Source organism: Octodon degus, unplaced genomic scaffold, assembly GCF_000260255.1.
Source record: "Octodon degus isolate 3935 unplaced genomic scaffold, OctDeg1.0 scaffold00112, whole genome shotgun sequence".
Lineage (NCBI taxonomy): Eukaryota > Metazoa > Chordata > Mammalia > Rodentia > Octodontidae > Octodon > Octodon degus.
The window spans coordinates 6,582,427-6,608,690 of NW_004524688.1; the positions used below are offsets into that span (position 1 = coordinate 6,582,427).

Here is a 26,264-nt window from a genome sequence, read left to right on the forward strand (position 1 = left end):
GGTGTGTGTGTGGCCATCTCAGCCCACCAGGGGGCGGGGCCGGCTGGCATGCGGTGCTGGGGGATCGAACCGCGGTCCCTGATGCCTTGCCAAGCTTGTTCCAAGTAGGTGCCCTAGACCACTGAGCCATCTCTCCAGCCCCACAAAAACCTTTTTTATTTTTTTGGAAAATCATTGAGTTTGGGACCAGTCTGGGCTACAAAGTGAACTCCAAGCCAGTCTCAACTGCATGGCGAGACCCTGTCTCAAAAAGACAACAACAACATAATGGGCATACTGAACTCATATTTTGTGAGATGTGGGCTATGCCTAGTGTGGAGAACAAAGATAAAAGTCTCTACCTACTGCATTAAGGAGAAAACAAGAACCACTCAGAGCTTTGTGTGGCAGTTGAAGTCACTCAAAGAGAATTTCCTGGAGGCTGGCCAGATTGATGGATTGGGAGCTCCTGGATTGGCCCCTCAGTCTCGTTTTTCATTCAGTGGCACTGAAGCCCATAAGGATATTGGAACCTGCCTCCTCTCTCTTGTCACCTTCTTGCCCACCTCAAAGAGTGAGTCATACTTCCTGGCTTTACACCTGGGAAGGAAAAAGGACTGAATAGAAAGTCCAGAAACTGATTGGATGTGGTGGTATGCACCTATATAATAGCATTCTGGGAGGCTGAAGCAGGAGGATTGAAAAGTCATGCTTAGCATGGGCAATTTACCTATCTATCTATCTATCTATCTATCTATCTATTTATTTATTTATTTTGTGGTACTAGGAATGGAACTCAAGAACTTGTGTCACTGAGCTACATCCCTGGCCCTGCAATTTAGTAATTTAGTGAGACCCTGTCTCAAAGTAAAATATAAGAAAAGGGTTTCTGTCCCAAAGCCCTAGATTCCATCCCCAGTGCCTAGGCAAAAAAACAAAAAAACAAACAAACAACAACAACAACAAAAAAAAACCCACAGGGCCAGGAGTGGTGGTACACTCCTGTAATCCAGCACTCTAGAAGCGGAGGCAGGAGGATAACGCAGAATTTGAGGCCGGCCTGGCCTATTTAGTGAGTTGAAGGTCAGCCTGAACTGCATAGCAGGACCCTGGCTCAAAAAATCATTTAAAAATTTAAAAAATTATTTTTATAATAAAATAAAAAATGCAGGGGCTGGTGAGATGGCTCAGTGGTCTAAAGCACCTACTTAGAACAAGCTTAGCAAAGTACAGGGACTGGGGTTCAATCCCCCAGCACCACATGCCAGCCAGCCCCGCCCTCTGGAGGGCTGAGCTGGCCACACACACACACACACACACACACACGCACGCACACACATAAATAAAATAAATGCAGATACAAGAAGAATTGAACACTTCCAATTTGTCTTTACAGGTTCTTCCTCTGGGAATTTTCAAGTGCTGGGGTGTTCTTACAGAAAAGGCAGAACCAGACAGAGCCATAGGGAAGTTCTGAACAGACGTTAGTGTGTATGAAAAGAAAAAATGTAATTTGTTGCAGACTAGGGTGTAGCTCAGTGCTGGAGGGCCTTCCTAGCAAGCTTGAGGCCCTAGGTTCAAGTCCTGGTACAGGTGGGGATGGGGTTGCAATTGTGTATGAGACATCTTTCAAAACTGCCTAAGGCGCCTCCAGCTCGAGGTTTGGGGATCATGTGTGAGTGTTGGGGCCTTGTACACCTTACGTAGCCCCGAGGACCTGGGCCGGGATCTCAACTGTGCTCCTGAAAAGCCAAGTGGGCTCCAGCCTGTTGATTATCTAAGATGCAAGAAGCATTCCAGCTATATGAGATAACAAATTGGGTACCAGTGCAAAAACAAGAAAGCACCACGAGGGTTTCCCCCCGCCAGATCTCAGGCCTAGATCAGTCTAACTGTGGAGTCAGGGCCACTGGGACAGCCACACAACACCCTTTCAGCACGGGTCCAATTTTGGCTTAGGCGCCTGGCTCTACAGCTGGGAGGCGTGGCCGCAGGGACTCGCGCCAGGGTCAGTCCCGCGAGACCCTGCAGGGGCGCGGCGCGCGTTGCTCGGGGCGACGGCGCGGGATTACGCAGGCGCAGTGAGTTGAGCCCACCCCGTCGCGCCTTCCCCTTTAAACTGTGGCCGGCCGCGTCGTCGCTTCATGAATGGAGCCCACGTGACCAAACATCATGTGACGTCTGAGGAGCGGCGGCGGCGGCACTGGTGGTGGTGGTTCCCGAGCCCGGTTCAGCCCAGCCTTCCCAGCGCTTTCGGCCCGGTCCGCGTAGGCGGCCAGCCCCCAACCCCAGCCCGGGCCCGGACCCTTCGCGCCGGTCCCTGCCCCGTGGCCTTCCCCGGCCTACTGGGCCCGCAGTGTGGTGAGTGCGTGGGGCCGAGGCCGAGCGGGAGGGCGGTGGGGCCTGGCTGGGGGTCTGTGGTGGACCCTCTCAGCAGCCCGGGCCTCGATTTCCCCACTGGGCAGGAGGTAGTTCTTGACCCTGGCGCCCAGGCGCGGGTGTGCGGGGCGGCGGCGAGGCCAGGCGCCGGCGTGCGCGCGGCGGACACCAGGCGCCCCGCTGGGGGGGGGGCGCGGCGACGAGGCGGGGCGCGCGGGGTTCTAGGGTGCGGGCACGGCGTGCCGCTGACTCATCAGGTGTCGGTCCGCGCCTCATGGCTGGGGGGCCCGGCCGGCAGGGGCGGCGGCGGCGCGGCTCCGGCTCGCCACGCGCGCGAGCCCAGCGGAGACGTGCTGAGTCATCAGCATGAGGTCACTCGGTGCTCCTGCCGACGCCGGGCCCGGGCGGTCGAGTTGGCCGCTCCGGGGCGGAGGGCAAGATGCCCGATGGTGAGGTCGCTGAGCCCCGACTTAAGTTTGGCCTAGCCGCGACTTGGAGGCAGGGGCGAGGAGGAGCTCAGTGCACGCTTCTAACTTTCTCCCGGGTGGAAGGTGAAGCCCAGGCCTTCGCATCCTTTCCAAAAAGCACTCCGTGGACAGCTGGCCTTGAATCCACGTTTGGGCCAGTTCCCCAAACTGGGACGCAGTTCTTTGAGTGAAAAGGGGTGGAGCTTAGGTGGGCAGAGCCAGCCAGGGTAGGAAGCAGGCTTTCCCGGTGACTGGTCTGGCCAGTGGGGCTGGGCGTAGGACTGGGGCAGTGGTAGGCAGAGATGTGTGTAGCACGGAGGAAGCAGGAGCAGCTCTGCGAAATGGCAAATGGGAAGCAAGAGACTGAGACCGCGGGTGAGAGCTTCAGGGTGCAGGCACGGGGTGGAAAGATGCAGTTCTCAGTCACCCAGAGTTGTCCTAACCTGCAGTGTGCGGTTTCCAGTGTTGCAAGAAGTTTGCTGACTTCAAAAGTGTGCCCTGCTGGGTGACTAGCCATGAGGCTCTTAGGAAGTGACAACCTGCAGGTCCTGCAGCCCGAATTGCTTTTCCTTGGAGTATATGTGTGGTTCCTGGCCTCTCCAGGATTTGGCGGTTCTGCTTACCTTAGACTGATCCTGTGGTTTGCCCCCCAGATGCCTTCCAAACGCATAGCACCTTGTTACTTGCTTCATCTCCCATGAAGCCTGCACAAGTCCTAAGTTTGTAGGTGTAGGTGCCAGATGTTTTCACCTCATCTCGGGTGGAATTGTATGCCTTAGGACAAGGGTGTCAAACCTATGGTGCTTGTGCCTCAGCCAGTTGTTTATTATTGAAAGCTCTAAAAGGCTTGACATCACCACATTAGCATAAAGCCGTTTTCCAGGGAGTGTTTCTTTAAATCTCCTGGTCACTTTTGCTTTATCGGAAATAACATTTTATGTTCTATTAGAAAAATGTCTGTGGGGCTGGGGAGATGGCTCAGTAGGATAAGCGCTTGACTGGCAAATGCAAGGATCTGAGTTCAATCCCCGGTTCCCCCCAAAAAAGAAAAAGAAAAATGTCTGTGGATCATTGAGGGCTTCTGGGGGAGGTGCACCTGGAGTTTGAAGTACTAGAGCATCTAAACCTAACCTCCCTGGGAGTTTTGGCCACTGAGCTTTGCAAGTCAGGATGGACCAAGAACCCATGTCTTACCTGTGTCACGTCTAGGCTGAAGTTTGCACTGCAGGAGACGAGGTGAAACTACCCTTGGCTCTCAGCCTGAGTGGGAGGCCCTTGGTGCTTAGGGCTTTTGTGACCATTTGTGCCCCACCCTGAGGCAGGTTCAGGCTGTAGGGGAGTAGGGGTTGAAGGATCTCTGGGTCTCAGCCCTGACCAGCCTTCACGATCCACAGGACAGCTGAGAAAGGGGCAGCTTCTCCCTGATCACCCACACTCTGGGGTTCCCTTCTGCCCAGTCTTTGTGTTCCTCTGTTGGCAGAGGTGAAGCAGGTGGAGCATAGCGTTTACTGGGCCTACCTCCCACTCATGCAAGCACACACGTGCACACCTCTGATTAGAGGTGATTGGCTATACTTGTGCTGAGTTCAGGCCTTCTTCAGAGGGTAAAATCTGTCGAGGAGGCACTTTTTGGCTCCCAGCCGCTGCATGCCACACTCGGCACTTTTCAGTGTGATCGCCTCAGGAAGTCACCCTGTCATTGTGCTCAGCAGTTAGGGCAGGGGAAGAAAGGGATGGGAAAAGCCTGAGCCAGAGCAGGGTCCCTGCGCCCTAACCTGTGCTTAGGGCCAAGAACTCCTCCAGACTATTGAGAGGGCTTGTTGCTGGGCTGGCATGGGCCAGGGGCTAGCTTATAGGATAGATGTGCTGAGGATCTTCTGGCTTCCATCTCTCGTCTCCTGCCCCTTGATCTGGAAGCATTCTTGCCCTTAAAATGCTCTTCGTGCCCTGACTTCTGAGGTGGTAACTCTGGCTTCTCTTGCTTGCTTTTTTGCATGCAGCCTCACCTCCTGGTGCAAGGATAGGTGAGGTGGGGCCTCTGCTCTTGTAGCTATATTATAGCTCCCCTGAGAAGGGTCAAGACCTCCGCCACACACACACAAAATACACTTCACACAGCCCACAGTTGCTTGAATCATTGAGGCCACCTTACACTCCAGCCACTTAAGGCTGACCTGGAAAGGAGAGGATAGAGCAAGGGTGTGTCTTTCCCCAAAGAACTAGTGGGGCTGAGGTAAGTAGGGGTTCTGTGGCCTAGGCTTTGGAGACCAGAAAGTGAGGTTAGGGTATTGGGCATTTGAGTACAGGGGAGGTGGACCTTTGGCTTTCATTTCCTGACCTTGTGGGTAGTGACTACCACAGGCAGGAGCCAGAGAGCATCAGTGTGATTCAGAGGGGCTTATTCCAGGCTGCCTCAAATGGAGCACTACCCCTAGTGGATTATTGTGGAAGCCCTTGTGAAATAGGCAGGGTGGGGCAGGGGCACAGGATGCTGCAACCTAAAGCCACAGAATGGTTACTCCATCCTGGAGGAGGTAGACAAGGAGGCCTAGAGGGGCCTCAATTCAGGTCCTCCTAGCTGGATTACCTTCACCTGGAAGGTGGGGACTCCCAACCAGTGCACAGATGGAGCCAGAGCTTGCTGGAAGGTGCATTTCTGACCACAGGAGTCTGGGAGAATCAAGAATCTGCAGCTCTCCAGAGGAACAGGGCCTTCAAAACCATAGAGGGAAGAGGGGCTTTGTCCCAGCCACTTCAAGGGTGGTAGCTGTAGGAGGCAGGACCCTAGATACACACAGCACAGGGTCACTGACTGGCTCTTACCTGCCACTGGCCCTACTCTCCTGGGACACTGTTGGCTGGCTTCCGGGATGGCTTGGAGTGGGAGAGGGAGGGAGGCAATGTGCTGAGTCAGCGTGACTCGCCAGAACTGTGAGCTCTGGGGCAGCACTGGGGTTATTTTTAAAGCTCTGTTTCCTTCTAAGCCCGCCCCTCCCAAGGCTTGTCTAATCTCTTCTCCGCCCCTTTGTCTAGCCCCTGCCTCTGTGGCAGCCTTCAGTTCCCCTTCCCCCATCATATCTCTCTGACCTCCTACCTGGCCATCTAGGGACAGGGCTGTGGAGGAGCCCGGAGGAGAGGCAAGGGCAAAAGACTATCCTCATCAGGTATCAGGGGCAGGGGTTGGGCACCTGGGCAGCAAGGTCCCTGGTCAAGTGAAGAGGGAATGTGCAGGTCCCTGTGTGACTGGGGAGGGCAGGGCTGGGATGATTGCTAGGTAGTGACCACTGCTCTGTGTCTTGCAGAGTGCCTGCTCACTGTGCCCCCGGGTTATGACGACCCCCAATAAAGGAAACAAGGCCTTGAAGGTGAGCGGGCATGGATGGGGAAGCTGGGGCTATGACAGTGTGGGGATAGGTACCCCAGCTCTGCTGTGACTGTGCATTATGCCACCCCAGGTGAAGCGGGAGCCTGGCGAGAATGGCACCAGCCTGACAGATGAGGAGCTGGTGACCATGTCAGTGCGTGAGCTAAATCAGCACCTGCGGGGCCTGTCCAAGGAGGAGATCATCCAGCTGAAGCAGCGCCGGCGCACTCTCAAGAACCGCGGGTACGCAGCCAGCTGCCGAGTCAAGCGGGTGACCCAAAAGGAGGAGCTGGAAAAGCAGAAGGCGGAGCTGCAGCAGGAGGTGGAGAAGCTAGCCTCAGAGAATGCCAGCATGAAGCTGGAGCTTGATGCCCTGCGTTCCAAGTATGAAGCCCTGCAGAACTTTGCCAGGACCGTGGCCCGAAGCCCTGTAGCCCCAGCTCGGGGTCCTCTTGCTGCCGGCCTGGGGCCCTTGGTCCCTGGGAAGGTGGCTGCCACCAGCGTCATCACAATAGTAAAGTCCAAGACGGACGCCCGGTCTTAGGAATATGTGTGATTGCTAGGCGGTTCTTCGAGGGGCCACTAGGCGCATGGCAAAGTTGGCAGCCCTGTCCCTCTTCCTCTTTTTTCTTCCTCTCCTCCTCTCCCCCATCCTCCCTTCCCTGCAAAGCACAACCTGCACCCCAGGGGGGCTGGGCTGAGCCCCTTTGATCTCATCGTTGTCGTGCGTGTGTTTTGTGCGTTGGGATTGGTCAGTTTGGCAGTGATGTTGGGTTGCCCCAACCCCCTTTGTACCAAGGCCATGTGGGCTGGGAGTCTAGAGTGGGCACTGTGAGAATGGGCGAGGGAGAGACCCCAAGAGCAAGTGAGCAAGTGCACTGGGCCTCAGGTCTGCCCTCCTGCATGCCTGTAGGCCCCACAGGCTGCTGGGCTGGGGGATGGGACTCAAGGGGTTCTCCAGACCCAGCCAGGCAGCTCAGCTCAGCCTAGCAAAAAGAGATGGGCTCCACTCTGAGAAGTGAGATGCCCTTGAGTGCCCAGGACAGGTAAACCACCAGCCTAGGCTCTCTGGATGCTGGGGCAGGGGCCACAGCACTTGGGCCTGATGTGGTGCACTGAACAAGACCAAATCACTGGTTATATGTGTGGAGGGTATGTCAGTGTGTCCTGCGATGGGTCCTGTGTCATTGTTTACATGACCTATTTGTGTGGTTATATAGCCCTTTATTTAAAAGAAAAGTTCCTTTTACGAAGTTATTAAATTATATGTTTAAGAGCTAAAGAGAAAAAAAGAGCTGCAGAGTATTTATAAAATTGTCTTTAAAAAAAAAAAAAAAAAAAACATTTGACCGTATAAATGGAAAAGGGAAGAAAGTATGATAGAAACTTTGCTAGTTTAAAAAAATCCCTTTCTTGTAAAACTTATGGACAACTCTTTGTGGCTGTTGGAATTTAGTTTTTATATACACAGAGTTATCAGACATTATTTATAAAACTTAGTTTAAAAAAAAGACAAAAAAAAAAAAAAAAAAAAAATGCCAAGCCGCGAGCCAACCGGAGGCACCCTCTTTGATATCTTTTGCAATTGTACCGAAAGTGACTTACTCTTCTGCCCTTCCTGCTTCTGTCTCTTGCCGGTGCCGTGGTGTCCGTGCCTGGTGAGGTTTTGTGCAGCCGTAAAGTGCTGGTGCTTCTGGTGACCTTTGACCTGTGGCTGTCCCTTCTTGTGTGTTCTCCTGTGTTTGTTTTTTGGATTTGGTTGTATTTCTGCTGCTGGTTTGCCAGACCTGAGCTAGGCTGGGTCTTAGTACCTGCTCTATCCAAGTGTATGGAGGGGTCTGTACATAGGACCCTAGCTTCTGCTTTCAGCGCCTGCCATGTTCCCAGCTTGTCTACCACCAGCCTCTGCCACTCTTACCCACCCCTGCTGAGCTTTGGTTTCCTCTGTGTCTGGAGCTTGGGCTGATCCTGTGGTAGGGTATGGTGAAACTGAGGGGCCATTGGAGTCCCCGCACTGCTTCCACATCCACCACCTCTGGCCCTGGGTGGTGGTGATACAGGGACCAAGATTCACTGTGGGTTCCCACAAGGTCATGGCTAAGCTGTCCCTGGCTGTCTTCCTTCTGCCTTGGCTATGTTCATATAGGCTTCATGAGGAGCCACAGGCAGGACCCCTTGGGACCATCTTGTGGGTTTCAAGTCCCAGCATTCATTTATCCTAAACTGTTTCCATGCTATGTGGGGTGTTGCTTCCCATGCAAATTGGTCGTGGGCCCCACTAAGGGCAGCCCCTTCCTCTCCTGCCTCACTATGAGGTCCTGGGTGGCTTCACCAGTCCCAGGCAAGGGCTGTGACTCCAGAGCTAGGTCTTTTTCTTCTCTGCTGGTCCATGCCAGTAGCTCTTTGCTCTGGAACCTTCTTCCACCTTCCTTTGGAGTCTGTCTTCCAGAGACCTGATGCTCAACTTGGAGGTGCTTCTTGAGGAGTCCAACCTCCCGATTCCATCTCCCTGGTGAAGACTCACAGCTTCCTTCCAGGGTCAGCATAGGAAGCTCCTCATGGGCATGTGGCTTGGGTGGATGTTCATGTTCCCACCTGAAAGAGCCTGTTGTCTGATCTCTAGCCACATGGGCCTTGCGCTTTCGCCAGAGTTGCTGGCATTTCTCTGGGGACCCTGGAACCCAAAAAGCACAGAAATATGGGTTGGTGAGAGAAGCAGGGCCTGACAGGGCTTCACTTCATAGATAGCAGGGTTTTCACTGAGTTTGACAGCATATCATGTGATAGAAGCTGAGTATCTTTTGGCTGTGGTTTCTTGACAGGCTGCTTTTGCTCAAGATGGTCAGACTCTACTATAGGTATCTGAGGCTGCAAAGGAATGTTGTGTCTGTTGGCATCATCCCTTCCCTCCGTGGGGTTGTCTAAGTCCAGATGAGAGTTGCTCGAGTTGACTGTGTAGCAGTTAGAGAATGTCAATGGGTTGTGCTTACGGTAAAGAAAGGGGTGAGGGACATACACATTTGGACCTGGCTGTGTGGTGGTGTCTCACTGAATGTGCCCTCCAGGTGCAGACCAGATCACACAGGGAGTGTGCTAGTGGTGAAGAGGAGGCCGGGGCTGGGTTTGTGTTCACAGAAGGTGTGGGTCTTGGTTCCAAGTTTACAGAACCTTCTCTAGTTGGTAAGGCCATGCGTTCTTTTGTGGTTTTTGGATTTGGAGCACCTGTTCCTTGAATTGGGGAGTATACTGGCTCCTTGTCAGGCCATCACTGCAGGGCACATCACTCCTTTGTTGCCATCTTGATTTATTGACAGTAGATCTTGTGTCCACATCTGTTAGCTGTCTTTCTGATCCTGGTTAATTCCGTTTTCCTGCTGTGAGGGTATTGTGGTCTACTTTCATTTCTCAGCTTTTCTGACACAGCGAATTGAGGGCTTTGGCCAAGGCCAGGTCTCCCAAACATGTCCGCTAAGTAAATCATAAAGTGTGTCTTCCTTCCCATCTTGACTTTTTGTCTCTTATCCTTCTCTTATCTTGAAATGTACACTCAGATTTCAGAGGAAAAACCCAGGGTGAACAGGTCAGCTCTTGCCAAAGAGTATGGCCCCAGGGCACCCTCCCTGTGGTCCCTGCCTGCTGCTCCAGGGTGGCTCTGCCATTAGTTCAGGTGCTCTGTGGCTGCTCTGTGTTGTGTGCAGGGTTTTCTGCTGGCACCAGGCCTCCCAGTAGGCTGCCCTTGGTCTGCTCTTGAGGTCTGTGTGCTTGCCTATGACTGTCAGCAGTAGCCTCAGTGGTCAGTGCCTGGGCTTGCAGCTTTGATAAACCATAGCAGGCCACATCTCTGCTGCCTTCCTCTCTGGAGTGGCCACTTGGCCAAAGTTCCCATCCACAGCTGGGAAACCTGAGCCACAGCCTACTGCACCATTTCCTCTCTGGGATCTTGTGAGTTACTTTTTTAGGCTGTGGTTTGGTGAAAGGAACCAACACATTAACGACTTTTTCCCCCCAGAAGCCACTGAATAATTCTTGGCATGTTTTTGCTTTCCTGTTGGGTGTTCGGTTTTGGAGCAGTTGTGGAGAGCAGAGAACATAATCAGTGGCGCACAGAGGCAAGGGTGTGCCCAAGCTTCCCATGGCCCGCCCTCCTTCTGGCCTGCATGACCTGGGTGTATGCTGTTCCTGCTGGGCCAGTCACATACATTTTTTACCACACCCCTGGAACAGCCACGTTGATACAGGTGTGCCTCCAGTTTGAGATGGAGTGTAATTGTTCCAATTAGCTGTGAGACCTCTCACTTTTTGGTGACCCTAGTGGGGCTCTCAACCCCATCAGCCGCCTCATGTCCCAGCCCTGCCCTTCCTCCTGTTCCCTCCATTTGCTAGTCCCTGAAGCCTTTAACCAAACGGGAGTGGGTAGAGAAAGCCTTCTCCTGACAATTTAGGGCAACAGGACAAGGGCTATCCGGTCCCACTCTGTTGGTCTTTCTGTTGAGGTGTGTCCAAACAAGAGTTCACCTATGGACTAAACCAGGGAGTCCTGGGATCTGCTGAGGTGAGATGGGGTATCCTTGAAGATCTGAATGAGGCATGGTGGGCTCTGGCTGTGAGGGGTGAGGCCTGGGACCCCACACCAGTGTAGGGTGGCCAGTGGCCTGGCCTTGGCGGGCAGCCACCCTGCTGCCCACCTGTGCCCTGCGCAGTATTTATTGCTAAATTATTGTCCAGGAGGGGTGGCGCTCATTCTGGGCAAACCCCCCCGGGTATTTATTGCTGTATATAGTGTACGTTTGTGATATATAAGGTTTTCTTTATTTTGTATATGATCAATAAACGCCTTTTAAACAGATCTATGAGTACTACTTCGGATCACTACGCTACGTGCTGCGCGCCGGTGAGGGGCCGGAAGCAGTTGACCAGGCGCAGGAAGGGGCGGGGTGGGCTTGACGTACGCACGTCTGCGTGCCTGCCGGGTGAGGCGGAAGCCGGAAGCGCGGTCCAGGAGTGATGGCAGCCGGAGGCCTGAGCCGCTCAGAGCGCAAGGCGGCGGAACGAGTCCGGAGGCTGCGGGAGGAACAGCAGCGGGAGCGTCTTCGCCAGGTAGGCCACCGCCAGCCTCACGTTCACCCGTGCCCACACTGTCGCTCACTACCTGCTTGCCCGCCCGCCTGCAGGTGTCGCGCATCTTGAGGAAAGCGGCGGCGGAGCGCAGTGCTGAGGAGGGCAGGCTGCTGGCGGAGAGTGAGGACCTAGTAACGGAACTACAGGGCCGGAGCCGGCGACGTGAGGGTCTGAAGCGGCGTCAGGAAGAGGTAAGTCCCGAGCGGTGGCTCGGGAGGGGCGAAGGGAGGGGCAGGCTGGATGACCGAGGACCTGGGCTCCTGGCAGGTGTGCGATGACCCTGACGAGCTACGAAGGAAAGTCCGGGAGCTGGCCAGTGCTGTCCGGAACGCCAGATACTTGGTGGTCTACACAGGTGCAGGCATCAGTACGGTAAGTAGGGAGGGGCGGGCAGATCTGGCCTGTGGCACGGCCAGGTGGGTGTGGGGCGCCCCCTTCTGGTAGACTGATCTGGGACAGAATCCAGTACTAGACTCGCTAATCGTTAAAGAACTCTAAAATAAATAATAAATAAACAAATGAAGCAACTCAAGGGTGTCTTCCTTCCTCAAAGATACGCGAAAAGACTAAAAACTAAGGCAAAGACTTTTAAAAAAACACATCACCTGTATTTGTCGATCAGTTAAAGACAAGGAACAAAGATAGAAACTGTAGTAACTACTTGTTGGCACCTCCTCTCTTGAAAGTTGAGGTCAGTTGATTGACCAGATTGTGTGGACAGCTAACCTTCAGGATTTTCATTTCTCGATTCCCGACTTCCTGTGTTTCCCCCACGTTGAAGATAAGTAGAAAACAAGACAGAATTAGGATATACCAGGTAGGGGCTGAGGAGATGGCTCAGTAGAGTAAGTGCTTGCCTGGCAAGTGCAAGGGCCTGAGTTCAATCCCCAGTTCCTCAAAAAAAGAAAAACTCTCCTGGGTCTGTGGCACATCATTAACTGTGAAAATGTGTCAGGTACATCATCCATGTGATTCGACAACAGGTGAATACAAAGTGTTAGGCAGGTGTAGGCCCGACAGAAGTAAACACTAAGCGATTTCTGCTCTCAAGAAAGAAGCCAAAAAAAAAAAAGAAAGAAAGAAGCTATTAGCTGGGGAGATAGCTCAGCGGTCGAAGCATCTGCCTGGCAAGTGCAAGGACCTGGGTTCAATCCCCAGTACCACATGCCGTGCTGACTCCCAAGACTGTGCATGGTGGTGCACACCTGTAATCCCAAGCACTGGGAAGGCTTGAAGCAGAAGGATCACAAGTCTGAGCTTTGTAGTGGGACCCTATACCAAATAAATAAATAATAAATACATGATTTTTTTTTTTTTTTAAAGCCATTAGGTAACTGAGCGTGATGATGCATAGTAGTAATCCCAGCTGCTTGGGAGACTGAGGCCGGAGGATCAAAAGGTAGAGGCTAATCTAGACAATTCAGCAAGACCCTGTCTCAAAAAAAATAATAATAGTAATAGAGAAGTGTAAGGGATATAACTCAGTGACACAGCACCTCCCTGGTAAGTGTGAGATCTTAAGTTCAGTTCCTTGTAACAAAAAAAAAACAAAGTCTAGGGAGGGCACACATGAGGTCCTAAGTTTGAACCCTGCTACTTAAAAGCTGTTAGCTAACTTTAATGTTACTTTCACACAAATCCAGATATACTTTGAAAGCTGAGTAGAGTGAGCCATGCCTGTAGTCCTAGCTATTCCAGAGGTTAAAGTGGGAAGATCTCAGGTTCAAGGCCAGCTTGTGACACATAGCAAGACCCTATCTCAAAAGCAAAAACAAAGATAAAAATGATGGATAGTCTATTCAAAGCTAGGAAGTCTCTTCCTATGAGCTTACTGAGGCAGGTGGCATTGAGTCAGGGCCTCAAAGTATAAGATTTATAGGTGGGGCCGGGGAGATGGCTCAGTAGGATAAGCGCTTGACCGGCAAACGCAAGGATCTGAGTTCAATCCCCGGTTCCGCAAAAAAAAAAAAAAAAAATTTATAGGTGAAGGTAGACCTAAGATACTCCAAATAGGTAACAGAGGCTCAGTAGCAAGAACGTAAGGTGCATTCACTGTTCTAATTCATAAATACCTGGAACATCTCCAGCACCCCTGTCCAAAGCCACATGTAAAATCTAGTCATGTGATTGTTTAACAACAGTAATGTGGCCTTTTGCAAAGCTTGTAGAGACAAGGGGCTGGGGAGAGGGCTCAGTGGAATAAGCGCTTCCCTGGCAAGCGCAAAGACCCGAGTTCAACGGTTCCGCAAAAAAAAAAAAAGCTTGTAGAGACAAATATCAGGAGTGGCTAGTCAGTTTGACTGGAGCTTTACTGTTTGAGGTTCCTCTCTTGCACAGTCTAATCACTTTCAGAATGAGTATATTTTTTGAGCTTAAGCAACAGTGAGGAGCCAGAAGGGAATGCAGAATGCCTGCATCTTGAACACTTTCTGCTCCATTGGGTATGTTTGTTTCACTGAATTAGAAACTTGGTAAATTAGATAATATTTACCTCATCTAGAGAGACTTGTCGTATATGTGTTAAGGTGGAATAGGAACTATAGCGCTTCAGAATATAAGAATTTGGAAGGAGCAGTGCTCCTACCCACAAGCTTGACTGGCTAAACCTTTTTTGAGAGCTGAGCCTGGCCCTGTGGACACAGATGAACATGACCAGTTACTCCTCAATGTTGAGAACAAATGTTGACTACAGAGCCCAGGTTTGTATTCAGTGCTAGAAAAGATGGTCAAGGGGGTATCAGGGTTCCATAGTACCTGAAAGGGTGATCTTGGCCATGTGGGAGGGAGAGTTAATAGAAGGGGCTATATCAGGGCACACTCAATTTTGGGTCCAGGCAGGTCAGCTGTGGACAGAATGGGCCAATTTGTGGGCCAGTCTGGAATATAGCATTGTCCCATTTAAGGGAATTTTGCCAGTCCATACAGAGGTGCCCTTTGACTGGGCTCTTTTTTCTGAATGTGCAGGCAGCCTCTATCCCAGATTACCGGGGCCCGAATGGAGTGTGGACGCTGCTTCAGAAAGGGAGGAGTGTGAGGTGAGCAGCCCAGCAACCTTCCTTCATGGTAGAACTGGCCATGTGGGCCTGAGTAGCTGCTCCCTCACCCCTGCTTTCCCTTCTGCCCAGCAGCGCTGCTGACCTGAGTGAGGCTGAGCCCACCCTCACCCACATGAGCATCATGCGTTTGCATGAGCAAAAACTGGTAAGAACACTGTAGCTGGCATATCCACCAGGCCTGGGACCCAGAACCCCACCTAGGTACTGTTCAACTCTGAAGAGTGAACAATCCGCCTTGGGTCAGACTCTTCTTTGATGCTACTGTCCTTTCAAGAAGAAAGGACAATCCCTGTTTCAAGCTCTTCTGATCCAGCTTGGAGCTTCTCTTGCATTGCCCATGGGCCTTGGAAAAGGCCCTAGCCACAAGGGAGGCTTCTCAGAAACCTCCAGAGACCTTCATAGGGAAGAGTAGACCTGCATGGACCCTACCCTTGGCAACGTGAAATAGAATGACCCAAGAGGGTGTGAATCTGGGTGGAATGTTTCTGTCTGCTGCTTTCACCTAAGTACAGAGCTGCTCCCCAGCCTGGTAGGAACAATAGAGACATTTGTTGTCCTAGTCACTCATAAGGGAAGAACACAGTGCCCACCTCCCCACCATAGGACTCTCCTTCCTGGGGGATACGGCTACATCTCCCATACACTTGACTTTCTGGCCAGGGAGATAGCTAAGCGGCTTAAGTGCCTCCCATATACTTGACTTTCTGAGGGGTTTTTTATGCGATTATGGTGGCCCTTGGTCTTGGCAGCTCTTGGCCACCCTACTCGTGATTGCTATCATGTCTGCCTTCCAGGTACAACATGTGGTGTCTCAGAACTGTGACGGGCTCCACCTGCGAAGTGGGCTGCCTCGAACAGCCATCTCGGAGCTCCACGGGAACATGTACATTGAAGTGAGCAGTCCTGAAGGGACAAAGGGCCTGGGCAGCAGGTGAGTCCCACTCACTGTGCCTTCTTGTTCTCAGGTTTGCACCTCCTGCATCCCCAACAGGGAGTATGTGCGTGTGTTTGATGTGACAGAACGCACCGCTCTCCACCGACACCAGACAGGCCGGACCTGCCACAAGTGTGGGGCTCAGCTCCGAGATACCATTGTGCACTTTGGGGAGAGGGGAACACTGAGGCAGCCTCTGAACTGGGAAGCAGCAATGGAGGCTGCCAGCAAAGCAGACACGATCCTGTGTTTAGGGTCCAGCTTGAAGGTATGGGCTGATGACACCATGAGCTCCCTGGGAAGTAAGATTGTTAAACACCCTTACCTACCCAAACTCATCCAATTGGCGTTTGATTCATTTCTCCAGCCTTGTTCTCTTTGTGTGCTGTGTCTGTCTGTCCATCCATTCTCCAGGTTCTAAAGAAGTATCCCTGTCTCTGGTGCATGACCAAGCCCCCTAGTCGGCGACCCAAGCTCTACATTGTGAACTTGCAGGTAACTTGGGTACTAACATCTGTGCCCTTACACCTGGGCCTTAGATCAGAAGAATCAGAGGAGTGTGGCACTTTCATGAACCTTGGAGGTATAGTGCAGGCCCAAGTAGGCCTGTGAGAAGTGTCCACCAGCCAGTGACTCAAGGCTGACAGGCCTGTGGGAAGGACTAAGGTTTGGTCTCACTCACCTTTCCTGCCATTAGTGGACTCCAAAAGACGACTGGGCTGCCCTGAAGCTTCACGGGAAGTGTGATGATGTCATGCAGCTCCTCATGGATGAACTGGGCTTAGAGATCCCCCTCTACAACAGGTGAGTGGATGTAGCCACATCATTGCCACATCCCTGCCTCTCCATGTGGTGGGCCATGTCTGTCTGCTCCTGTGAGCAGAGTGTGCAGGAAGCTCTGAGGTGGTGTTGAGTGCTGAGGTGTGACTGAAGCATGGTGGCAGCCAGAGGGACTGGCCTCCACGGCTGGCTGAGGCAAGACTCCATGCATACACACTTCGGCCTGGCTGTTGTGCCCAGATGCTCCTCAGGGAGAGGGGATGTCCAGTATGTTCCGATACAACATTCCTGTTGGCCTGTCAAACAAACCTGGATGGAAAGAGGCCTTGAGGGGATGAGAACTCAGCAACTCTGGTCAGACAGACTCAGTGTCCTTGGTTTTGGGAGTTGGCATATTTGGGGGAAGCTTAAAATGTCTTAATTCAGAATTTGTGATAATTTAGACTTGGTGTATGTATTGAGTAAAAAGTTTACACTTTCTTTCTCTGTGAATTTTCAGGGTCTTATAGGGGAAATCAATAACTTCTTTTAATCAAAGGGTTCAAGAAATTAAGGATCCCTTCACCTCTGGGCCTGGCAATTCTTGTATGTTATGTTTGTGGTGTTCTGTGACGTGGGCCTATCGTGTCCTGTATTTTTTTTTGCATTAACTTAGTTCATTTTTTTTTTATCAGTGCATATCTGTATCTTACGTTTATAATCTGTGGTTCTACATCTCAGACACATGATTCCTTCTCGGTGTAGTCTGTAGGCCACACCTCCCTAGTCAGCTGGCCTTCCCTCCCTTCATCAAGCAATATGGGAAGGGGGAATAGGATCTGGTCTACCTGCCCCTGGCCATATGAAAGGTGGGGCCCAGGGTTGCTAGTGATTCACCCTTGGAGAAGGAGGTGGCCTAGCCTGGCCACCCTACCCTATGCCTGCACTGTGGATAAGACACTGAGTTCTGAGGCCAGCGGGTGCTGGCCTGTGAGTTGCCATCCAAGGAGGTTACCTCTCCTGCAGCTCTTGTGTAGCTTGGTAACAGCCACAGCTAAAACTCGGGGAGGGAAGGGTCAGGAGGGCAGGTGACCTCCTCAGACAGCTTTCCTCATGATGGGGCGGGTTCAGACTGAGCACTGCTAGGTCCACCTGATGCCTCTTTCCCTTTTTGGTAGGTGTCAGGACCCCATCTTCTCCATGGCAACTCCCCTGCGAGCTGATGAAGAAGGCAGCCACAATCGAAAGTCACTATGCAGAAACAGAGAGGAGGCCCCACCCGAGGACCGGAGCACCCCTCTTAGCTCTGCTGCCATCCTAGGGGGCTGGTTTGGCAGGGGCTGTGCCAAACGTGCAAAGAGGAAGAAAGCGACATAACATGATGTTGACAAAAACAACAATTGGCACTTTGAAAATGGCTGGAACTTTTATTCAGGGGCAAGTGTCACCATAGCCAGCTTATCCTCACAAAGCCTAGTGTGAGCTCCTGGGTGACATTTCACTCTGACATTTTTAGCCATTTGTCCTTTTGGGAAGACCCCTTGCACTGCTGTGGTCTAATGTGGGCTTGATCCCTGAGGGCACCTTCTCTATACAAGGGACGGCAGCGGGCCTTTCTGTGAGAACAGAGTTCAGGGTTCTGGGCCTGGCTGGCAGAGGAGCCCACCGCTGCCTTAGCTCACTCACCCAGCTACTCTCAGGGCCTCCTGTTTCTACTACTTCTTACTAAATGTTAACTTTATAGAAACGTTTCTCTGTTGGGTGTTGCAGCAGAGCGGTGATTCTGAGCCTCTGCCCCGAGCAGACTTCCTTCCTGATTAAACATCTCTGCACTGTCTTTGCCTCGAGTGGCTGTTGTTTTGCTCACCTGGAACGCCGCTCAGGTTCTGGGAACCTGAGGTCCCTAGGGTGTGAGGGGTGACACCCTCTTGAGTCCTGCCCTACCAGACCACCAATTGCGAGGTGGGGGCGGGGCCCTAGTGGGCGTGTGGCACTCTGCATTGGCTGTAGGCTGAGGGGGTGTGGCTTTGTGGCCGGCGTGATGTGTCATTGGCTGGGTGGAGGGAAGGGAGTCAGGGTGGGCGAGGTGAAGCTCAGAGTGGGTGGCGCACGCCATTGGTCGCGCACGGCGGGTGAGGCCCGCGTGACGGCTCGTGAGGGCTAGAGAGCCGGGCGGGGCTGCGGGGCTCCGGCGCTGAGAGTTTCCGGAGCTCAGGGCCACGCCACCACCGCGGGACTATGATCCGGAACGGGCACGGGACTGCGGAAGGTGCCGGGCAGCCCGGTCGGGGGGCCAGGAGCGCCGTGCGTGTGTGGTGCGACGGCTGGTGAGTGGGGCTGCTGTGGCGGGCGGTCCCCTCCCGGGGTAACATGCCGGCCGTTGTCCTGGGCCAGGCCCGCGCCTTGGTGAACCCTGGCCTTGCCGTGAGGGAGCTGGCCCCAGGGCTCCCCGATATGCACCCCCGCAGCTCTGCAGCGGTGCCCATGGGCCCAGGACCCTCCAGGGCTTGGGGCTTGAGGCCACACGAGTCCAGCTAGTCCACTGGTCGCTCCGAAGGAGCGAAGCATGCAGTTGCACAGCTGCCAGCAGTGTCCTCCAAGAAGGGCAAGATATTTCCTGCGGGCGAACAGCAGGGATCCCCGGGGTGGTGGGATGCACAGGCCACCGGGCCTCGGCGGGGCTGGGATTCAGTAGGCTTCTCTGCCAAATTAAGCAAGGGCATTACTGTCAGAAAAGTTGAGGGTTTTCGACAAATAAAAGGAAAACTGAGCTCTTCAGTAACTTGTTGGCTTGCTTTCTCGTGCGGTAACTGACTGAGGAGGTGGCAAAGAAATAGAACTGGTCAACCCATGTGGGCAGGACTTTGTACTTTTTTACATCTCAGTCACCTTGGGAATAGGAATGTGGCTTCGTGTCAGTCGACTGTGACCTTGGCCCTGACTGGGGGCCACAGTACCTGGACTTTCCACCGCCTTCCTTTCCCTGTTGTGTTCCCCTCTAACCCGGCCTGTCCAGCGGCATATAGGTTGGCCACATTTCACTCTTGCCTGCTGGGGCCATCTTAGTTGGCTCCTGAAGGTAAGGCAGGAAAGGTTTGGTTTATTTAGCTCACACTTTGTAAAGGTTTCAGGCTATAGTAGGCTGGCTCCCAGGCAGGGTGGCACATGAAAGAGGGGTAACTGTTCATGTTGGTCGGAGACAGTGAAAGCAAGAAGAGAGCAATAGCAAGCCCGTTTCCCTTATATTGTACCCAGTCTGTGGGGTTTTGGGTGGTGCCAATCTAATCAGTGGACTGACCTCGCAATCACCCACCCTTAATCCCAGCATTGCACTACAAATCAATCACACTGGATTCAGACATCTGAACAAAAGTATGACCTCATGAGATTTTGGGGGACATTAGACACAAACCGTAATCTGTGTTGCGGTGGAGTGAAAGGGGTCAAGCAGAGCACAGGTCTGGTCCACAGAGAAGTGCTCTGGTTGTTAGCAGTGCACACAAAAACACCCATGGAAAGGGCTCATGGCCTGACCCAGATTTGAGGGCAAGAGCTCAAACACCAGGTGACAGAAGCAGTTATGCACCCAGAAAGCTAAGCCAGGCCACGGGGGATGAAAACTGGGATTTTCTTTTCTTTTTTTTTCTTTTTTCTGGTAGAACCGGGGATTGAACTCAGGCCCTTGCACTTGCCAGGGAAGTGCTTATTCTACTGAGCCATCGCCCCAGCCCTGAGAACTGGGATTTTCAAAGCCAGCAATTCGCAGGCTCTTGTATTTTGATTTGAGTTTTTGGTTTATGTTGGCCCCAGAGACTGGATTGCCTACTTGTGTCACAGTTAATGTTGGTTTATTATTATTATTATTATTATTATTATTATTATTATTAATCTTTTTGAGATGGGGTCTTGCTATGTGATTCAGGCAGGCCTTTAGATCACTTTGTAGCACAGCAACTCACAGTAATCCTGTTCCACCTCCTGAGTGCCAGAATTTCAGGTGTGCCCCACCACAGGCTCAATGTTGATTTATTTTAGAGACTGAGGAGTATATTTGGTGATGGGAGGGAACCAAGGGCAAAGAGAATCTAAGAGCTGGGTGTGGTGGCACATGTCTGTAATCCCAGCAATTGGGAGGCTGAGGCAAGAGGATTGAGACCAGGCTAGGCTACAGAGTAAGCTCAAGGTCTGTGTGAACTATATAGTAAGACCCTATTTTAAAAACACTATAATGGGGGGGGGGGAGAAAGAAAGAGAAAAAGAGGATCTAAGGCACTGGAAATGATCATGTAGCTCTCAGTGGGTGATTCTGGCACTACAGGTCAGCTAAGTACCCACCTCCTCTCTGAAAGACCAGGGTGGGCTGGGTCATGGGAGCAGTTCCAAGTATTGATTCTCTAAGGACTTTTTTTTTTTTTTTTTTAAAAAAAAAAAAAAAACCTTTAGGGGTCTTCACTACTAGATCAGACTCGTAGTGATCCCCCTGTTTACAGCCTCCCAGGAGCTGGGATGACCAGCGCGCACCACTACACCCAGTCTCAATTGCCATCTCAGTGCGCCCCCGAGGGCGGGGCTGACACAGCAAGCCCAGGGATCAAACCCCCAACCCCTGCACCTGCTTGCAGCTGCTTTAATCTGCTGAGCTATTTGTTTTTGTTTTTTGTGGTACCAAAGATACTGAGCTATCTCCCCGGGCCCCGCTGAGCTATTTGGCTGGCCCTTCTGAGGGCTTCTAAAGGTCCAGAAGGAGCAGAGCTGCACCCTCTCACAGGGTCTCCTAGTTCCCGGTCGTACTGCTACAGTACTCCTCTCTTCTGTTTCCACAGCTATGACATGGTGCATTATGGCCACTCCAACCAACTGCGCCAGGCGCGGGGTATGGGCGACTACCTCATTGTGGGTGTGCATACTGATGGTAAGGTGTGGGCTACAATGCCACCCATCACCCCACAGTCTGCCTGGGGCCACCCCAGCTGATGAAAGGCCTATAGGACTGAGGGAGACAGACAGGAAGACCCATATCCCTCCCCAGAACATAATATGAGTGAGAGCTTAGCAAGCTAGATGCAGCCTGGCCCCAGCTGGAAATGCCCCAAGATATAGAGAATAAACTAGTGGAGTCCATGTGCAGTGCTGGGCCAAGTCTCTCCAACTGTGCTGCCTGTTCCCCTCCAGCCTTGACCTAGTTCCCATGGCCTATAGGGACTGGCTCCTTTCCTGGGTCAAGGGGCCATCCTATTACCCAGCACAGGCTCTGAGCATATATACTGGCCAGAGGGCAAGCAGTAACCACTTGCATGTGGTCCTGGCCTATGCAATGAGGGCTCAATGATAGTGGCTGGCTGCCCACCACATACCCACCTATGGGGCCACAGACCTGGTCAGTACAGGGAAACAGGTTCCTGAGGAAGCCAGCTAAAAGTCACTTGTTTGTCCTTGTCCTTTTCTCTGACCCTAGAGGAGATTGCCAAGCACAAGGGGCCTCCGGTGTTTACCCAGGAAGAGAGATACAAGATGGTACAGGCCATCAAGTGGGTAGATGAGGTGGTACCTGCTGCTCCCTATGTTACCACACTGGAGACACTGGACAAGTACAACTGTGACTTCTGTGTTCATGGCAGTGAGTGGGCGGGACTTGGGAACAAGGGCTGGGCCCATTCCCAGACCTCCTGGTGGGGCATCTGGAGATGGTGGGGATCTGAAAAAGCTCTAGGTCCCTACCCAGAAACAAGCACACAAACAGTAGGGCTGGCAGCCTGGGGTGGAGAGGATCCTGGACCCTTGGAGAACTCTGGGTTAAGATTTCTTACTTCTAAGTACATGTCACCCCGTAGATGACATCACATTGACCGTTGATGGCCGTGATACCTATGAGGAAGTGAAGCAGGCAGGGAGGTACAGGTAAGTCCTCAGGCAGCCCCACTCCGAGAGCAGGGCATACGGTTCCCTCCCAGCTCATTTGTGGCTGTTCTGTACTACTCTGCAAGACGAGGATAGCTGGGCCTGTGGCCAGGGCTGGCAGCTGTGGCAAGGAAGGTGCTTGTTGTGGGTTTGGGTCTGACAGCCCAGCTGTGTAGCAAAGATGTAGCATTCTTTTTTTTAATTTATTTATTTGTGTGTGTGTGTGTGTGTGTGTGTGTGTGTGTCCAGCTCAGCCCACCAGGGGGCGGGGCTGGCTGGCATGTCGTGCTGGAGGATTGAACCGCAGTCCCTGTGCTTTGTTAAGCTTGTTCTAAGTAGGTGCTTTAGACCACTGAGCCATCTCACCAGCCCAAGATGTAGCATTCTTCATGGTTGCTGGCTGTCAGGGTATAACTACTGAACATTGCAGCACAGCTGGTGCCTCTGAGGAGCTGCTTTTAATTAACTTTAAAGATCTGGCTGTTTTCAGCAGCTCCTGCATGGGGCATTGGAGCCTGGACTTCTTTTGGTGGAGAAGGTACACCTGGGCACTTTGGACATAGGAATATAGCAATCTTCATATTGTTTTACTCCTGTGGTTTTCTTTATTTTATTATTATTTATTTATTTATTTGGAAAAATTTGCAGCTCGGACTTGTAGTGATCCTCTGTCTCAGCCTCCCTAGCGCTGGGATTACAGGCATGTACCACCATGCCTGGTTTGGGTGGCCAGCATGGTGCACCCAGGGTTCCGGGGCTGGTACATATGCGATAAAGAGGATTAAACCCAGGTCTTTGCACTTTCCAGGCAAGCATTTAGGCCACCGAGCTATCTCCCTGGCCCTCCTTTTTTTTTTTTTTGCGGAACCGGGGATTAGAACTCAGGCTCTTGGGCTTGCCAGGCAAGCACTTATTCCACTGAGCCATCTCCCCAGCCCTTTTTTTTTTTTTTTTTGCTCCCTGGCCCTCCTATGATTCTCTTTAAAGGAAAAAACACAGTGCTCTTTTTCCTGCTCCTAGTCTGAGTTTTCCCTTGCAGCTGAGTATGGGGAAGAGGCACTGGTGTTGGGGCAGGTTGAGCGTCATATCTCTCAGGTGGCGCCTGTTATTCGTGGAGCCTGGCTAATGTGCCCAAGATGCAAAGTCCCTAACCCCACCTCTGCCCCTCAGAGAATGCAAGCGCACTCAGGGTGTGTCAACTACAGACCTCGTGGGCCGCATGCTGCTGGTGACCAAGGCCCATCACAGCAATCAGGTGAGTCTGAAAAGAATGATCAGAGTCCCTAGGTTGAAGTCATTGCAAGCAGGGCAGGAGTTCCACTCACCATCTACCCGTAGGGTCTCCTACCCTGCCTCTCAGTGTTCTCTCCCTGTGTGTATAGGAGCTGTCCTCTGAGTACCGCGAGTATGCAGACAGCTTTGGCAAGGTGAGTGGCCACCTGGGGAGTGGAGTGATGCCTGCTGCCAGGCTCTGTCTTGCACTCATCTCCCTAGCAACCCTCCTTTGGGGATGGGTACTCAGAGGTTCACTGTTAGCTCTCCTCCCTCCTTTCCTAGCACTCACCAGGCACTGTCTGCCAGGTCTGGCCAACTGAGAAGACATAGAGCAGCCTTTAACCAAGTGGCCTGGCCCTCTCTTCCTTTGTAGCCCCCTCACCCAATACCTGCCAGGGACACGTTTTCCTCAGAAGTTTCCTCTCAAGTGACCAGATGGTGGACTTGGTGTGCTAGGCCCCACAGAGGCCTGTGTCCACCAGCCTTAGACTTCTTTTGGCCAGTCATGTCTGTGGTTGTGGCTAGACCTCCCCTGCTAACCACCTCTCTCTCTTGGCTGACAGTGCCCTGGAGGACGGAACCCCTGGACAGGGGTGTCCCAGTTCCTACAGACATCTCAGAAGATCATCCAGTTTGCTTCTGGAAAGGAGCCCCAGCCAGGGGAGACTGTAATCTATGTAGCTGGGGCCTTCGACCTGTTCCGTATCCTCTGCAGGCCTCTATTGTGACATACTCATATTTGGATCAGGGTTGCAGCTTGGGCTGTGGGCTCCTCAAGCTTTGGGGCTGGGCTGGGTGCAGAGGGACAGCCATCAGAGAGGATGGTGGTGGCAGCAGTGGATATGAACTATTGGGGGCCAGAAGTACTTGCCCTCCCTGTCTATTCTTACCTCTTAACCTGTGCACAGACATTGGACATGTGGACTTCCTGGAGAAGGTGCACAGGCTGGCAGACAAGCCCTATGTCATTGCTGGCTTACACTTTGACCAGGTCTCTGCCTGCCTTCTGGTTCCCCAGTACCCAGGGTGCTTATGAGCCATAGAAGCCCTTGAGCCGGGGAGATGGTTCAGTAGAATAGAAGCCCTTGAGGGGGAACCTGAGATCAGTGTGGGCTCTGGTGGCCTGTAGAGGCAAAGGGGATCCCCTGGGGCTGAGCCTGGTTCTCTTCTGGGGTTAAGGACTTCTGTCTGGGGTGCTCCTGTGAAGAAGCCACTTTTCCCAATTTCTGCCCACCAAGGACAGCTGGGAGAGAAGGCGGTTTGTCTGCTTGAGGTCCTCAAGCTAAGCCAACCTCTGCTCTGGTCGTAGGAGGTCAACCGATACAAGGGGAAGAACTACCCCATCATGAACCTGCACGAGCGGACACTGAGTGTGTTGGCCTGCCGGGTGAGTGGAGTGCTTTCCACACTGAGGAACCCAAGGGATCCCCTGAACTATGGGCCAACCATATTGCCCTATCCTTGTTGGCTTACTTATAGCCTTGGCCCTGTGTTGGGGCTGTACCCCTGGCACCCTGCAAGCCCTGGCTTGCTGGAAGTGGGGACCAGGTGAGCCCTCCTGCTTACTGTCTTCACAGTACGTGTCAGAAGTGGTAATTGGGGCACCATATGCAGTCACAGCAGAGCTTCTGGGTCACTTCAAGGTGAGGTTTCTTGTGGGGTGGGCAAATGATATCACCATGAGCTTCCTGGAGGCCCTGGGATAAGAATTGGGTGGGGCCCAGACACCCAGGGCCAGGGCCTGCCTGGGTGGTATCAGTGGTGGTGGCTTCCCTGGGGAAGGCTCCTGACTGCTTTCCCTCCCCAGGTGGACCTGGTATGTCACGGGAAGACAGAGATTGTACCTGACAGGGATGGGTCTGATCCCTACCAGGTGGGTTGCACTAATCTTCCTTGGGTCAGGGTTGACAAGCTCCTGAGCCTCACCTGAGAAACAGCACAGCCATTCTTGCTGCTGCAAGGCCCTGCAGCACAGTGAGGCAGGCTTAATGGTCAAGAGGGACCTCATCTTCTCCCTCTTTTTGAGGCCCCTAGGAGCCCAAGAGAAGAGGCATATTCCGCCAGATTGACAGTGGCAGCAACCTCACCACAGACCTTATTGTGCAGAGGATCATCAAGAACAGGTACCCCCACCTGGGGTGGTCTAGTTGAGAGGCATGTATACCTGCCAGTGACTACAGGTCCCCTGGCCTAGCTCACCCCTGCACGGTCCCTCCCCAGGTTAGAATATGAGGCACGAAACCAGAAGAAAGAAGCCAAGGAACTAGCCTTCCTGGAGGCCATGAGGCAACAGGAGGCACATCCCATGGGGGAGGATGAGTAGACTGCCAGCCCACAGGACTGTCTTGGAGAGCCTGGGCACCATGGCACCCACTCTGCTCTGTTTCTGCGTCTAAGCACCCATGATTCTAAAGGAAGCCGCGGCATCACCCTGGCTGGCCACAGAGGTCCAGCGTGGAGGCTGTTGCTCCTACTGCAAGGTGCCTGTCCTGCAGCAGGCCTTCAATTCTCACCACATGGGAGTGGCGCAGCCTGTATGACAAGCAGAAGGCATCTGTGACCCAAGGAATTCTTCTGTCTGCTTCTGCTGACTGGGTTCCAGCTGTAGCTCCTCCATCTTGGATGGGCATGCCCTCTCTCCTAGCTGACAGCTGTACTCACTCTCCACCCAGCTTTCATTGGGAGCACAGATGGGACAGCCTTGGGGAGCTGTGGCCCTGGGGTTGGTTGCCTCCAAGTGGGCACACTCTGTCATGCAGTACATCCCAGCACCCCTTGCCTGGCTCCAGAAGGATTTCAATTTGCCCTGCCCACCGACCCAGCCTTGTCATTCTTCCACAGACTTCTGGTTGTCCATGCTATACTCAGTGGCTGGTATAACTCATTGCAACTGAATAAAGCTTGGTGGGACATTCTGTCTTGTTCCTAGCCCTATGGAAGGAGCAGGGAATTGTTCCACCCTGCCTGTGGTGATAGTGGGCCCCAGGTGCTGCCACACTACTTCCCACTGCCCCATGCAGGGGCTCCTAGAGAAA

At 52.7% G+C, this 26,264-nt stretch overlaps 3 protein-coding genes across 5 annotated transcripts; all 3 read left to right on the forward strand.

The window, feature by feature from the left end:
- The first annotated feature begins 2,065 nt into the window (after positions 1–2,065).
- On the forward strand, positions 2,066–11,035 carry Mafg (MAF bZIP transcription factor G). 2 transcript variants are annotated; one of them, XM_023699226.1, is made up of 4 exons: positions 2,066–2,340; positions 5,859–5,989; positions 6,128–6,190; positions 6,281–11,035. In XM_023699226.1, exons 3-4 carry the CDS (start codon positions 6,155–6,157, stop codon positions 6,731–6,733), a joined length of 489 nt encoding a protein of 162 aa, XP_023554994.1. In that variant the 5' UTR covers positions 2,066–2,340; positions 5,859–5,989; positions 6,128–6,154; the 3' UTR covers positions 6,734–11,035. The 2 variants fall into 2 exon arrangements, with proteins under 2 accessions (XP_023554994.1, XP_004639527.1); XM_004639470.2 differs by lacking the exon at positions 5,859–5,989 and having other exon boundaries at positions 2,068–2,340.
- A 64-nt stretch (positions 11,036–11,099) lies between these two features.
- Sirt7 (sirtuin 7) lies at positions 11,100–17,886 on the forward strand. Of its 2 annotated transcripts, none has more exons than XM_023699224.1 (10): positions 11,100–11,286; positions 11,361–11,498; positions 11,575–11,679; positions 14,272–14,342; positions 14,433–14,508; positions 15,158–15,256; positions 15,329–15,565; positions 15,712–15,792; positions 15,995–16,101; positions 17,235–17,886. In XM_023699224.1, exons 1-10 carry the CDS (start codon positions 11,194–11,196, stop codon positions 17,431–17,433), a joined length of 1,206 nt encoding a protein of 401 aa, XP_023554992.1. In that variant the 5' UTR covers positions 11,100–11,193; the 3' UTR covers positions 17,434–17,886. The 2 variants fall into 2 exon arrangements, with proteins under 2 accessions (XP_023554992.1, XP_004639528.1); XM_004639471.1 differs by having other exon boundaries at positions 11,151–11,286; positions 14,436–14,508; positions 17,235–17,475.
- Positions 17,887–18,155: 269 nt separating this feature from the next.
- On the forward strand, positions 18,156–26,139 carry Pcyt2 (phosphate cytidylyltransferase 2, ethanolamine). The gene is made up of 13 exons (XM_004639472.2): positions 18,156–18,383; positions 20,880–20,968; positions 21,512–21,673; positions 21,888–21,954; positions 23,125–23,209; positions 23,337–23,381; positions 23,793–23,931; positions 24,138–24,220; positions 24,539–24,616; positions 24,807–24,872; positions 25,037–25,102; positions 25,264–25,352; positions 25,450–26,139. The coding sequence occupies exons 1-13, from the start codon at positions 18,295–18,297 to the stop codon at positions 25,550–25,552; spliced, it is 1,161 nt and encodes a 386-aa protein (XP_004639529.1). The 5' UTR covers positions 18,156–18,294; the 3' UTR covers positions 25,553–26,139.
- Positions 26,140–26,264: the final 125 nt, after the last annotated feature.